The following is a 12,656-nucleotide window of genomic DNA, read 5'->3' as shown; positions in this document are numbered from 1 at the left end:
TTGAAATAAAGCAGAAGGTGCTGACGGAAAACAGAAACGTGACAAGGACTCTCAAACCTCTCTTTCCCTCGCAGCCCCATAGGAGGCATCCGCACACCGCCGGAGTGCGGGTACCGGCCGGGCATCCCCCCTGCCCTGGGCAGGGGAAGGGCCCGCCGGGTACCCCGGGGGCAGCTCCAGGCATCCCTGCAGACTTTTCCTCTGCCTTCATTTCCCAAAGACTCGGGTATTTTGTATGGGTTTGAATGGAGGACGAGGACAAATGCCGGCAATGCATCAACAGAGGTGTGCCCGGGGACTGCTGCTACCACAGTGAAAACGACAAGGCTCTTCCATGAGCATTCCTGAAATCCTCGGTCTCTCGTGATTACAAATCTATACAAATAAATGGTCCCAAATATAAGAGCCCTCTAGAACAAACCCCCTGCAACCGCAATCGCTGAAAGAAAGCAAATGTTTTCTAGATCTGTGTGAATCACTCCACCAGCAAAAACCTGCTGCCAGGGAAACTGCTCAGGACAGTGGGTGCTAACCAGGTGGGACAGCAGAAGCAGCTTGTTAAAACTCTTAGAAGAATACCAGGCAATCATCGCCCCGAAAGCCTGAAACGAAAGTCACTGATGTATGACTTTTTTTCTTCCTAAAAAACCCCAATAAGTCACTTTCCAGACTGATCAGGAACAAAAAGGGAAACATTACCTAAATGTCAGAACTCTAAATGAAATTGCCATGTGGTTATAGGGGAAATCTTCACCTGCTTAGTTGCCAAACAGAGGGAAAACTCTTCTTTATTTAGCCTGGGCTGTTTACTGCAGCACTTCAGTCTCACTTGCTACAGCACTAGTGAATATATTTAACTGTATTGAAAAGGGTTAAATAAATTCTGTATCTCTAAGATCCTAAAAAGCCGAGGAGTGAAGGATTCTGCAAAGGCAGTGCTACGAATTACAAACCTCTCTTCTTCCCCTCTCACTTCTCTGCCTGTGCTAGGAACTGGGCAGTGAAACACCATAAAAATCCAGCTTTTAGCAGGGGTGAGCTTGAGCACCACCGAAGGCAAGTATGCAAGAAGGAGTAAAAAGAGCATTGTTCTTTTCAGCTTATTCGGTTATCGATCTTTCAGTGATCTCCGTTTGCTTTCTTAGAAGACCGAGGGGCTTGAAACCCTGTACCTCGACCCCCTCGGCTTCCTCAACGAGCCTCCCGCTGACAGAGCGCAGGGCCTCCCGCCGCCGCTCGCGGGCCCAGTCAATGGCGGCGCAGTTCACTGCGGCTGGGAACTTCCGAGCTCGCGCTCTCAGCGTGGCGTCGGCGGGAGACGAGCACAGAACAATCTGTGGAGAGGGAAAAGCGAGAGAAAAGAATCACGCGGCGAGGTCAGGCGATCAGAGAAAGGCATGTGCCGGCCAGCGCAGGGCTGAGGCTCCAAAACAAATTTGGCAGCTAATAAACTTCATCGGCTAGGATGTTACCTTGGGCAAACAGGTTTTACGCCCTTTCCACTGTACAAACATAGTGAACTTGCGGCTTCCTTCTCCTCTCTCCATGCTGGTATCAGTTTCTGGGTTTGACAGCTATAAATAATAATGCAGCCACAGGGGCTGGCTGCAACGCAGACAGCCAGAAAGGTGCATGTTCAGCCGGTCACAGTGACACAAACCCAGTTCTTGGGTTGCTAAATCGATTCAAGCCACTTCCTGCCACTTTAATACGTGCTGCAAACCCATTAAAAGAATGGGAGGAGATCTGGATCTTGGTTTGTGTGTGAAGTTTTAGGGACTACTCTCTACAAAAGTGGAAAGGAGTGTTCAAACAAGGGCAGGCTAAAAAAGTCAAAGAAAAATAAATCAATGTGTGATTGGCTGCTAGTATCACCAGGCCTACCCAAAACAACTTACATTTGAGAGGAAAGGGTTGTTCTAGTCTCTCAGTTGTATCTGTGGACCTGCTTACTGCCATTAGCACGTGTTTTGGCCATTGTATTTGCTTTTAGTTAATTAGCAAAATGACAGACATCAGGCCGTTAAGACAGGACTGAGGTGTCTCCTGTATGCCTCTTACAAAACAAACTATATTTGCCGTACAGGGCTTCTCAAACCATATAGCATCGATATTGTTAATTCCAACAAAAAAAAGCTCCAAATGGTCTCAGAACAGACTATCACTTCCCCAACAGCCACAAGAACCAGGCCAAGACCCAGTCAGGCAGGCTGGGGAAGTGACAGGTTTATTCTGCCTCTGGAGTAATCAGGAATTGACATTACCTATGAAGAGAAAAGTGGATCAAAAAGAACGAAAAGCAGAAAGTTGTAAGAAAAAAAGGAAAAAGCTTCTGTCGTATATGGAAAGATTTCATAGAAAATGGAAAAGTCTCTGCACTGGAAAACACAAGACAATAACTTCTGCTGTTAACCTTTAGTTATGAGCAAAGATGAGTAAGTTTCAGTAGAACTATGTCAAAACAAGAAAATCTTTTACCTGAACAACAGGCTATGTCCTTTTTTTCATCCTCACCCTTTTTAGCAAAATCAGTTAAGAAATGGCCTCTGGTCACAAGCACTAGTCAGGCTGTCTCTCACAAAAAACTTCTTTCTGATGGGTCCACAAACTAAGCGGAATTTTGAGATTATTGAAGACTTCAGATCAATGACACCATTTTCAGAAGGGTGTGATACAGCCTAGTGTAACAGCAAGAAAAGCACAAGTGGTCAATTCTGTTGTAAGCCATGGTGGAAACAGAAGAGCTAAAAGGCAGAAGAAATGTGAAACAATCTTAAAGGGGAAATAAAACAAAAAAGACATGAAAAAGGGTAAGAGGGAGAAGCAAGGAAGGCAAACAGAAGCAATTATATTCTCCCATGTTGTGACAGACAAGGAGAAATGATGTAGACTAAAATACTAAATGGAGCATAAAATAGAGAAGAATTCAATGAAATCTTTACTGGTGAATGAACCATAAATATTCAATAAATAGAGACCCCAAGCCCATGCTTTAGACTGCACTGTGAATTAAATACTTGTTCCACCATTTTAAAATCTGTTTACTTCTTTATATTTCTAAATGGAGGGTATTTACTAGTACGTATTCCATTTCCAACATGCTTACCTGTTTCCTAGAGCTGATAAGCATCGTAATCTCACAGTCTGTCTTGTGGAATGGGATGTAGAGGACTATTTAATGTTAAAACAGAGTTTTGAATTGCTGTATTTATTCTGGTCCCCTTACTGATCTAGTTTATTGTCAAACAGAAAAATACCTCTCTTACATGAACCTAAAATTCTTCTAACTACAGGCAATTTGCACATTTGTCTAGGAAGTACTCGAGAATGCATCAGCAAGAGAATCCACTGGTTTTAAATCACTTGCAACCTTTGATTCCTGCAAGAATTACAAACAGCAGTGCTTGTTCTCATCTTTGCAAGAAGTTAATGTTCTCCTCATCTTTAAGAATTTAGGCAGAAATGTAGACACCCATGCAAAACCACAATGGAGTCCAGGTTGTCCAGGGATGTTTGAAAGACAGGCTAATGAGCAAGTTGGTCTGAGGAACATAAGAAAATGTCATCTACTTTGAATATGTTCAGCATGAAGATGCAAATGGCAGAAATGTCCATGTAGAAATCCATTCTATCCACGTGATGAAAACTACATTAAAACTGTACAAAGACCACAGAAAGATCTTGGAATTTACAGCAAAATTTTATCAGGCTGATGAGAAAGAAGGGCAAACACAAGAAACAATCGAAAATATGCAAGAATAAATGGTCTCCACCCCAAAACTCTGAATCAGAGAAGAAACATACATGAAAAATCTGCTAGGTCTGTTTCATGATTCTCAAAGAGTTTGGACACTTCTGTGAGTTTTCTGAAGTTTCTCCTCTGTTATACCATGCGTCCTTCAGTTACACATTTTCTCTCCCTCTCATTCATTTTACCTAATTTTCTGATAAAATTCTATGTCCAGTTATAATATCAGAGGCATGGTGAGCAGTTTTGATTCTTGGGGCACCTCATTTACTAGTCTAGTAGGCACTTTCTCAGATCTGCATACTATCCCTGGTATGGTATCAGCAGTAATGGAGAGTGTAGAGATATCTGTCCCCACTTTGATGTGCTTCTAACAAATGCCCTTGCTATAGCAGTGCTGCCAAACTGAATCTATCACGTCCCCCAAGCTGCAAACCATACAGAATCTTGCAAGTTACATCTTCTACACCCTCCTACACTACTCTCATTGCACGTATTTGGACTTAACTCTCCAAGTACTGGACTGCAAGAAGAGTTCAAATCAAAGTCTTAGGCTGTTTGCCAGACACAAATCAGAACTAGTGTTTTCCTTAGTCTTGTACCCTAAGTAAGTAGGATATTTTATCCTCCCCAAACGTTGAACAATTGTTTGTGTGCAATGATTACTATTTATGCTCTATTTATATCAATCTTATTTTGAACTTCAGGGGAGAAAGTTCTTTATCTATTTGTTAGGAGTGATTTAAAAGAAATACTTGCATCTATAAGGAGCTGCATTAGTTTGTATGAACTGCAGATCCCTGAGAATACTGACTTTTCAGGATTGTTTACTTTTAATTTTACCCTACCATCTAAATTCTAGATTTACTAAGTCATACCCAGAATTCATCTGTTCTTTTCTTGCCCTTGACCATCCCTTGAAAAAAAGCTCTGGGAGCTTTCAAGAGTACATTATAGTAGTATGTTCTAATCTTTATGCTAATCTCGTGTCTATCGAACACAATACTATTTGAGCTCACATGGATAACCACAGGACACAAAAGCCTCTCAACAGTTACCTGACTTCCAGAACAAATGAGTATGGAGCAGGAGGTGAACACAGTGACATCTAGCACAAGTTTCTAAGCCTGGTAAGCGAGCCCTACTAAAAACCTTTGCAAGAAATACCAGGCACACACTAGTCCTACCAGGATTATTCACCTGGAAAGCCCGACTATAAAAAAGGAAATATATATGAGTAAGTAACCTGGACTAAACTGTCATAACTACACTGTGAACATCCCTGAAAACAGCGAGCAGGTGAACTTAATATAAAAAAATACAGATATACCAGTCTTTTGCTGCAATTCATACATATTCAAATACCTAGCTGTAATTTTACAAGTGCAGATTAAAAAGCAGAAGATAACAGTCGAAAAGAACTGCTGTGTAGGCTGAGGAGACACTAGATGAGAGGATCTGCAAAGGTCAGTAATAAAGAGGACAGCAGCAGATCTGAATTGTAGACACCTTGCAGAGAATCAACAGAAGCAATTAAATCCAATAAAAAGTAACAATAGGTAAAATTAGTTACCTACACACAAACTTTGTAGATTATCATGTCAAGACAAAGTTTAGAAGAACAATTTCTCAATCTTTTAATAAATTACTTATTGAAATAGCTAGCTCTAGAGCTCAAATTCAAACACACTATTCATAATTTCCATTACTTTTCTCTAAAACACAAAGTTAGACTGAGTGATTTTCACTGTATTATATTGCTAGGCAGAAAATTCCAGCAGAACCCTAGCTATAATATAAAACCTTAATTAGATAACTGTGCCTTTGTTAATTATTTTTTGTGGACAACAAAAATATAAGATACAACGTATACTTGAAAAGGTAGTCATAAAAAGCAGGTAACCAAATCCTCACCATGGCATAACCTTTCTATCTCCTTTAGCTTTAGTTAAGTTTGGTAAAACCACACCAGGCACGGATTTGATGTGGCATGTTTTCAGGGTTCATTTGCATTCACCCCAGTGAATTCCCAATATTACAAAGGACCTTGTGCACACAGAATAATGAAGATGCCATGTGATCTGGTAACAAGAGAGTTGTGAGGAAAAATGCATAATTATTACTCACTACATTTTCGGTACTCTTTGCTTAAGCAAGGAGGTTATATTTTGAAAACATATTCTGCCCAGGCTGTAAATGACAACCTAATTTGACAGCAGATTAAAAAAAAAAAAGGAATAGGAAATGCTCCATCTAAGAAATGCTTCATTTCTTGCAAGACAACCAGGATATAAATATTACAGTGATGGTATCTCATATAGTAACAGAAAAACTAACAAAGCTCTGCAAGATAAACCCATCCCTTTATTTGAAAGAAAGGTGGATTGAGAAGGACTACACAAGAATCTTTCATTTGACATTTTTAAGATTTAAAGCTGGAAAACTGAGTAATGAAGAGAATCAGCATGGACAAAAGAACTAATATAATGTCAAACTAATATCAACTTCCATGTAACACTCACCACTCCTAAGAAAGCAAAAATCCTCTTTTCTCAGATGCCCCATTTGAGCTTCACTCACATGTCACTCTCACTACAGATATGTCTCTTACACTGTATTTCTCAGTTCAACCTCTTCCTGCTTATCTCAGATATGCCAGCTCTCCAGGTTCACCAAGTGAACATAGAGCAGGACAGATAACAGTATATCTTAATACCGAGGAACTAAAGAGCACTTTGAGACACACTTGGCCACTAGTCTGACATGGCCCATCCTATTCAACTATTAGCACACACTCACTTGCACAATTTAACTCATGGGAAACTAAATGGTGCTGCAGCAGGAGTAAGGAGCAGTACAGGCCAGGAATCATTTCTAACCAGTTGTACACCATCACCATCATCTTGTGAGCAGAGCAAGGGAAAAGCTAAGTCATGTGGATGCCAGTCATGTCACACCTCTAGTTCTCAGGGCCACAAAACAGACTTCATAAATTTACTAATATAGATGTATCCTTAAAAATCAGCTCTCTAAGTACTCAAGAAGAGATGGCTGACATCCAAATAAGAAAAGCCTGGAGCTTTTCATAGAGAAACAGGAACTCTGTACGAGCCTGCCAACTGCAGAAGCAGCTGTTCTGTGTACTACAAATCTTAGAAATCCTCAATAGCTTCTTGGTTGTCTAACAGCTTAACTGAGCCTTCATTTGGTGGGGCAGGCAGTAACTGTGTCCGTCTGTCCCAGATCCACCCGTCTCCTTGGTGGCAACTGGTTGATGAGCTCAGAAATTGAGAGGTGAGACTCATCAAATGATAGATAGCATGGTTAATTGAACCCTTCTTTCCTATTGAATCAGATAATCACATCTGGGACTAGTATTAGTTTAATATAGAACCAGAAACCCTAAAAACATAGTTCTTTTTGGCTGAGATTAAAGCAGTCAAGCTGATAGGCATGTGTACCTATGCCCTCAAAGGAAAAACCTGGAGACCTGGTCAAAAGTCAAGTTGTGATGGGTCTGTACATGTTCCTCTTGGATTCACAGATAAAAAGAAGTGTTCTATCAGTGTTGAAACAGACTACAAGGAAAAGGCTAATGTGTCCTAATGTCCTAATGAAAGAGGATTTGGAAACAAAAGCAATGATTTAAAAGTAATAGCAATAATATGGACAAGATTGCCTGTGGCGATGCAGGGCACCTGCCCTGCCTGTGTTTGACATTAATTTTGGCTGGAGCATGAAACTACTGTACTGCAAAGTTCTGTAGAAAGTGGGAAGCCAGCTAAATACTGACAGGACTAAGGAAAAGGCCATTATAAGGATGTCATGACTAAAGTAGTCCAACTGAGTTTGCCTATTGGAAGGAAATTAGAGAAATGGCATTCCCCTAAAATTAGCAAATTTAATTCTTAATCCTGGGACTTCACAATGGCCACCAATGGACTGTAAACTTTGAAACATGAGGAAAATACACAATGAAGAAACTTATTCAAGAAAGGAAGAGCAAATATTTGTAGTGGAGATCAGCAGCTCATGGGGAAAACTGGCTGCATACGCACTGAGTGACAGAGATTCAGTTCAGAAGAAAAGCCATATAAAAGTTATGGCTTTACAATATATAGTAATGGTAAGAGCACCAAGGAAACTGAGAAGTCAGAAAATATTCAAAGATTAAATGCTGTAAAGAGTATGCTTACTGGGAAAATAACATTTAAGAGTATGTTTGTATAGGTCATGTGGGCTGCAAGGCATTTAGGCACAGTGTTCCCATTTTTGGGAAAAAGCTGAAGGGTTGCCATGACCAAAAGAATAAAATAAAATCAGAGCTCAAGTGACTGACTCACCTGGTCTCATATCCATAATTTTGAGAAACATTTGCTTCTCTGGCCTATACTTTTCTAAGAGACTTTGGTAATGTGCAGAGTATTCAAGAGTGATGACTGTACAGAGGTGTGAGATACTGAAAAACTTCTGGAGCTCCAGGAAATAACTGTGAGTCTTAGAAACTTCTCATCTTATGGCAGGCCTTAGCACTGTCAGCACCTTACCATTTACTATGTTGGGCCATCAGCTTTGTTTGCTTAAGTAGCATTCTTCCTTTTTAATTTATTCCATTATTCATCATGGAAGCTTTTGAAATCATCACATGCATATATGTCCTTGCACACACTTCAGTTGTGGACCCATATTTTCTAATGGTGCAATCCACTGCCTTCAGCTGACATACTTCCAACTTACGCCGACATAAATTTGCAACTACATACATGGCATGTTCTCAGCTCATTAACAGCAGAATGGATTGCAAGTTCCAGACTGAAAACAGTCAAAATAAAACCGATACAAAATCAAAGAGTTATGGTGGTTCAAAGAATACCACTGTGTAGTTTTGGTTCCTGAGCTACAGATTCCTCATCATAAAGAGAACTGTGGGATATGAGAAGATGGGTGAGCATAAGGAAAATGTGGCTTAATGTGAGATGTTGATTTTTATTAAATGAAATGGAAAAATGGGACTATATGACTTCACTGAGCTTTAACATTCTGAAACTGTCTAAATTCTCTCCTTTGTTCTCTTTCACATTTTATTAGTCTTTTATTCTTCAAATTTAGGGAAAGGAGGAGGTAAAAGGTCACCCAGCACTAACTAAAAGTCCATACAGATATTTGCCAGTGTGTTAACTCATGAAATTTATGTCTCCTTCAGTACTATAATGTCTCTACATTGCTTCCCTGCAACATGAATAGATATCTCTTGTTCTTGCCTCCAGAAGTGCTAATTTGCACAGCGGGGGACTGGTGAAATGGTTGCAAAGTAAAAGGCATTTAAAACCTGGCTTTCAAAAAGGCTTAAAAAAAAAAAAAAGAGAAGGAAAAAAAATATAAAAAAGGGAAGAAAGGAGAAAAAAAGAAGAAAGGGAAAGAAGGGGAAAAAAGGAGAAAGGGAAAGAAAGAAGGCAAAGAAGGGAAAGAAGGGGAAAAAAGGAGAAAGGGAAAGAAAGAAGGGAAAGAAGGGGAAAAAAGGGAAAAGGGGGAAAGGAGGAAAAGGGACAAAAGGGGAAAGGGCGGAAAGGGGGGAAAGTGGAGAAAGGGGGAGAAAGAACAAGAAAGAGAACAAGAAAGGGGAAAAGCCAAAAGAGAAAAAAAGTAAAAAAGAAAAAAGGAAAAAAAAAAAAAAAAGAAAAAAAATGAAAAAAGAAATACTAAAAAGAAATAAGAAAAACTAAAAAGAAAAACAAAAAAGAAAAAAGAGAAAAAGAAAAAATAAAAAGGAAGAAAAAGCAATAAAAAAGAAGAAATTGTTGGGGGAGTAAGAAAAACACAAAGAGAGGGAAATGGGAAAGAAGAAAATGAAGAGAGATTTGAACTTTTTTTTTTGCTGTCCTTTCTTAAAAAATGTACACAAATGTCATGAAACAGAGACAAATAGCACTGACTAGAAATAGATAAACAGAAGGTGGGCACCACTATTGACCATATCACTGAAGTCTGGAAAAGTGAAAACAATACAGAGTATGTCATGCTGGATCCCACAGAAGTCTCCACTGGCCTTTAAGTTACAAAATAAATAAGTGAAGGGACAGAAGTGATGGCAACAAAATTAGAGATAGGAGGAAACAACAGCAAAACTAAAGCAGAATAGGAAAAAGAGAGAATATGAGAAAGAAAAAAGGAGAAAGTAGTATGTTATAAAGTGTAAGAACTTCAAAAAAAAAATCTCATAACCAAATAGGAATGGTCTTTAGATCAGCAGTGGTTAAACACTTCAGAAAATGGAGAAAAGACCCACACAGGAGACTACTGTTGAATAACAGGCTATGGGAAGGCTCTTCTCATCCCCAAACAGATCAGTTTAATACATGAAGTAGGGAACACATATTTCTCTCAAAACATTCTTTTGCTAAATGGTTAATAGTTTTCAGACTTCTAATTTTCTTATCAACTACATACATGTTTCAGATGATGAGCAAAACTGAAGCCTGCATAAACTGAAAGTTCCTAAAGATGCCACTCCAAACCCAGTATTCCCAACTTCTGTTTTCCAGCTTTCAGGAGTGAACTACAGCCTGACTCAAAAACATTGCCTCTAAAGTGGAGTTTAAAAGAGACACTTCTTGCAATTATGGTATCATATTAATGTGTTTGCTAAACAGCTTTTGACCTGGGGTTTAGGTGCATAACTAGAGTTATGCAACGATAATAGATAGATCAAGTAACAAAGCAGTTTTATCCTGTTTCTTGCATCTTTTCACCTAAAAAGAATTTATTTTTTTAAGGGAGAGGCAACAACATTGTTTTAAAAAGACAAGAATGTTTGCCCTGATAGGAAGTTCATTCATGTGTGATGTATCCATCAGAATTGTGGTTCCTTTTGTTTTCACAGACTGTTAGAAAATTGTTTTCCAATTTGGTGGTGAAAAAAGAAATAATAATAAAAAAATCTTCCCAGATGCTTTCCAACTGTACAGCATGGTATTATTCCCATTTTTTGCCACCCGATCTCTAGATCCCCACGTTCAGAATCCAAATTCTCTAATTTTCAAAACATGGGTGAAACTGCATTGCTGTCCATTACACTTGTGCCATCAGAAAGACATTGCCTGAAGTCAGTGAAATTGTACCAAAGCAAACATGGCATTTAGTCAAAGGGAGGTTCCCATCTCCCCCCAGATCAGTGCACTTATGCATGACAAGCCTTAGCAATTTGCCTCCTCAGTGGGCAATGCCTTCTTAAGCAAGTTAGACTCACTGCTCAAGTTGGATGGGTTGATTTGGCCACTCTAAAAGCTCCCCTACAAGTACCTGAAAGAGAAACAATCTCTTTAAAGTTCAATGAAACCACAGATCATTTGTCATTGGAAAAGATCTTTCAAGAAATGTGTTGGTCTAATCATCTGATGCCAACAAGTCATTAATCAGCACAAAAGTGTGTTCATCTGGAACCTGGGCATCTGTCAGCAAAATACTGTGGGTATGTTCTTGGCACCAGTCTTCATGTACAAATTGGCAAGATCTACCTGTAAGGAAAGGAGGCAATCACTCATATTTTGTTAAAACATTGGGACAGAAAAAGTGTGAAATGCACGTTAGTGGATGGCAACGCATTGCTGACTTCACCTTCTCGTTCATTTACATATCACTAATTTGCTGCATAATATCCAAAGGGAAAATCAGTTTGCCTCTGTTTTCCATATAAAACACTGAGGTTTTAACATGACCTGGTAGTAAAGATCAAAACAGACTACTAATCAAGGGAATTCCCCCATACTAAGAAAGGGACATTGCAGCCATGAAATTTCCCATCAAGAACAGCCATAACCATATCAATAATGTCTGGGAATTGCACTGAAGAGTAAGATCAATTTTACACTCCGTTATTAAAAAAAAAAAAAGACTGAGTTGTACACTGGTGTACTATTACATGGGTGGCCCGGAGAGAGACATGGCATGGAACCACTGTGCTATCAGTGGTACAAACATGGAATGCTTTTTGGCATGACGTTCCAGAAAGAAAAGCAACCCGCATCAGTTGTACTCAAGCGTGGCCACATTTGAAATACAGAAAGAAGGTCAACGCTGGCTGATATGAACAAGCTGCCACACGACCTAGCAGAAAGCAAATTCTTGGGTTTGTTCACAGAGGCTTAGAAGTTTTCCTGCTTGGAAACAGGATGGGGGAAATGACCACTTGAGCCCACATCTTACATACTCCTCATTTGTCCAGGGAAGGAGGGCACAAGAAGTTAGACACCATATAAGACACTGAAGAGCACACAGCACTTTTCCAAAATAGAGCGGCGTGTACCTCCCTCTGAAAACAGATGTCTCGGGCTGCACACACTGTGGTGCTTTGGTCATGGCTCAAGGCTAACTGTAGGGCTTTTTGGGGACCCTGATCCACCAAATTTGGCCACAACCAGATCCTTATTTAGCCGTGTCTGAGATTCAGAAGCATCGCTTGTTGTCCACATGGAGTGAAGAGGAAGAAAATGTTCCCTCCTTCCCTGTTTGCTCACATAGACAGGGCTCAGCCTTACAAGGTCCCGAAGTCTGTAAGCCTGACAGAGCACCTCACTCAACTATAATCCTTATCTTTGCATGTGGCCAGTGTGATTAAATGACTCACAGGTAACAAGGACAAAACTTTGCCCTCTGTTCACCCACATCCATTTTATTCCACTAAATCAATAAACATGCAACAACATGCAAAAATTTGTAACAAACGGCTAACTTTAAATACCAGAACTTCAACCAAATCTTTGTAGTGTCTGAAGTAGCTGCCTTGGAAAAAGTGGAGAAACTATCAAAATTCTGTGAAGCATACGAATAGATACTAAAATATCTTTTGACCACCCATTTCTCAGAGGTGAAGACAAGAGGTAAAGCTGGAAACCACAAGAACCACAGGGCT

General features: G+C 39.7%; 1 protein-coding gene across 1 annotated transcript in view; it reads right to left on the bottom strand.

Annotated features, from left to right (window-relative positions):
* The window catches only part of DNAH11 (dynein axonemal heavy chain 11), a 135,374-nt gene that overhangs the window by 63,875 nt on the left and 58,843 nt on the right, over nt 1-12,656 (bottom strand). Inside the window, 3 exon segments of the mRNA XM_065627906.1 lie at nt 1,166-1,334; nt 11,147-11,205; nt 11,208-11,262. Coding sequence (XP_065483978.1) covers nt 1,166-1,334; nt 11,147-11,205; nt 11,208-11,262 — 283 coding nt within the window.

This window comes from Caloenas nicobarica, chromosome 2 (genome assembly GCF_036013445.1).
Source record: "Caloenas nicobarica isolate bCalNic1 chromosome 2, bCalNic1.hap1, whole genome shotgun sequence".
Classification (NCBI taxonomy): Eukaryota; Metazoa; Chordata; class Aves; order Columbiformes; family Columbidae; genus Caloenas; species Caloenas nicobarica.
The sequence above is the reverse complement of the archived record's forward strand: the minus strand, read 5'-3'. Positions and strand labels throughout refer to the sequence as shown.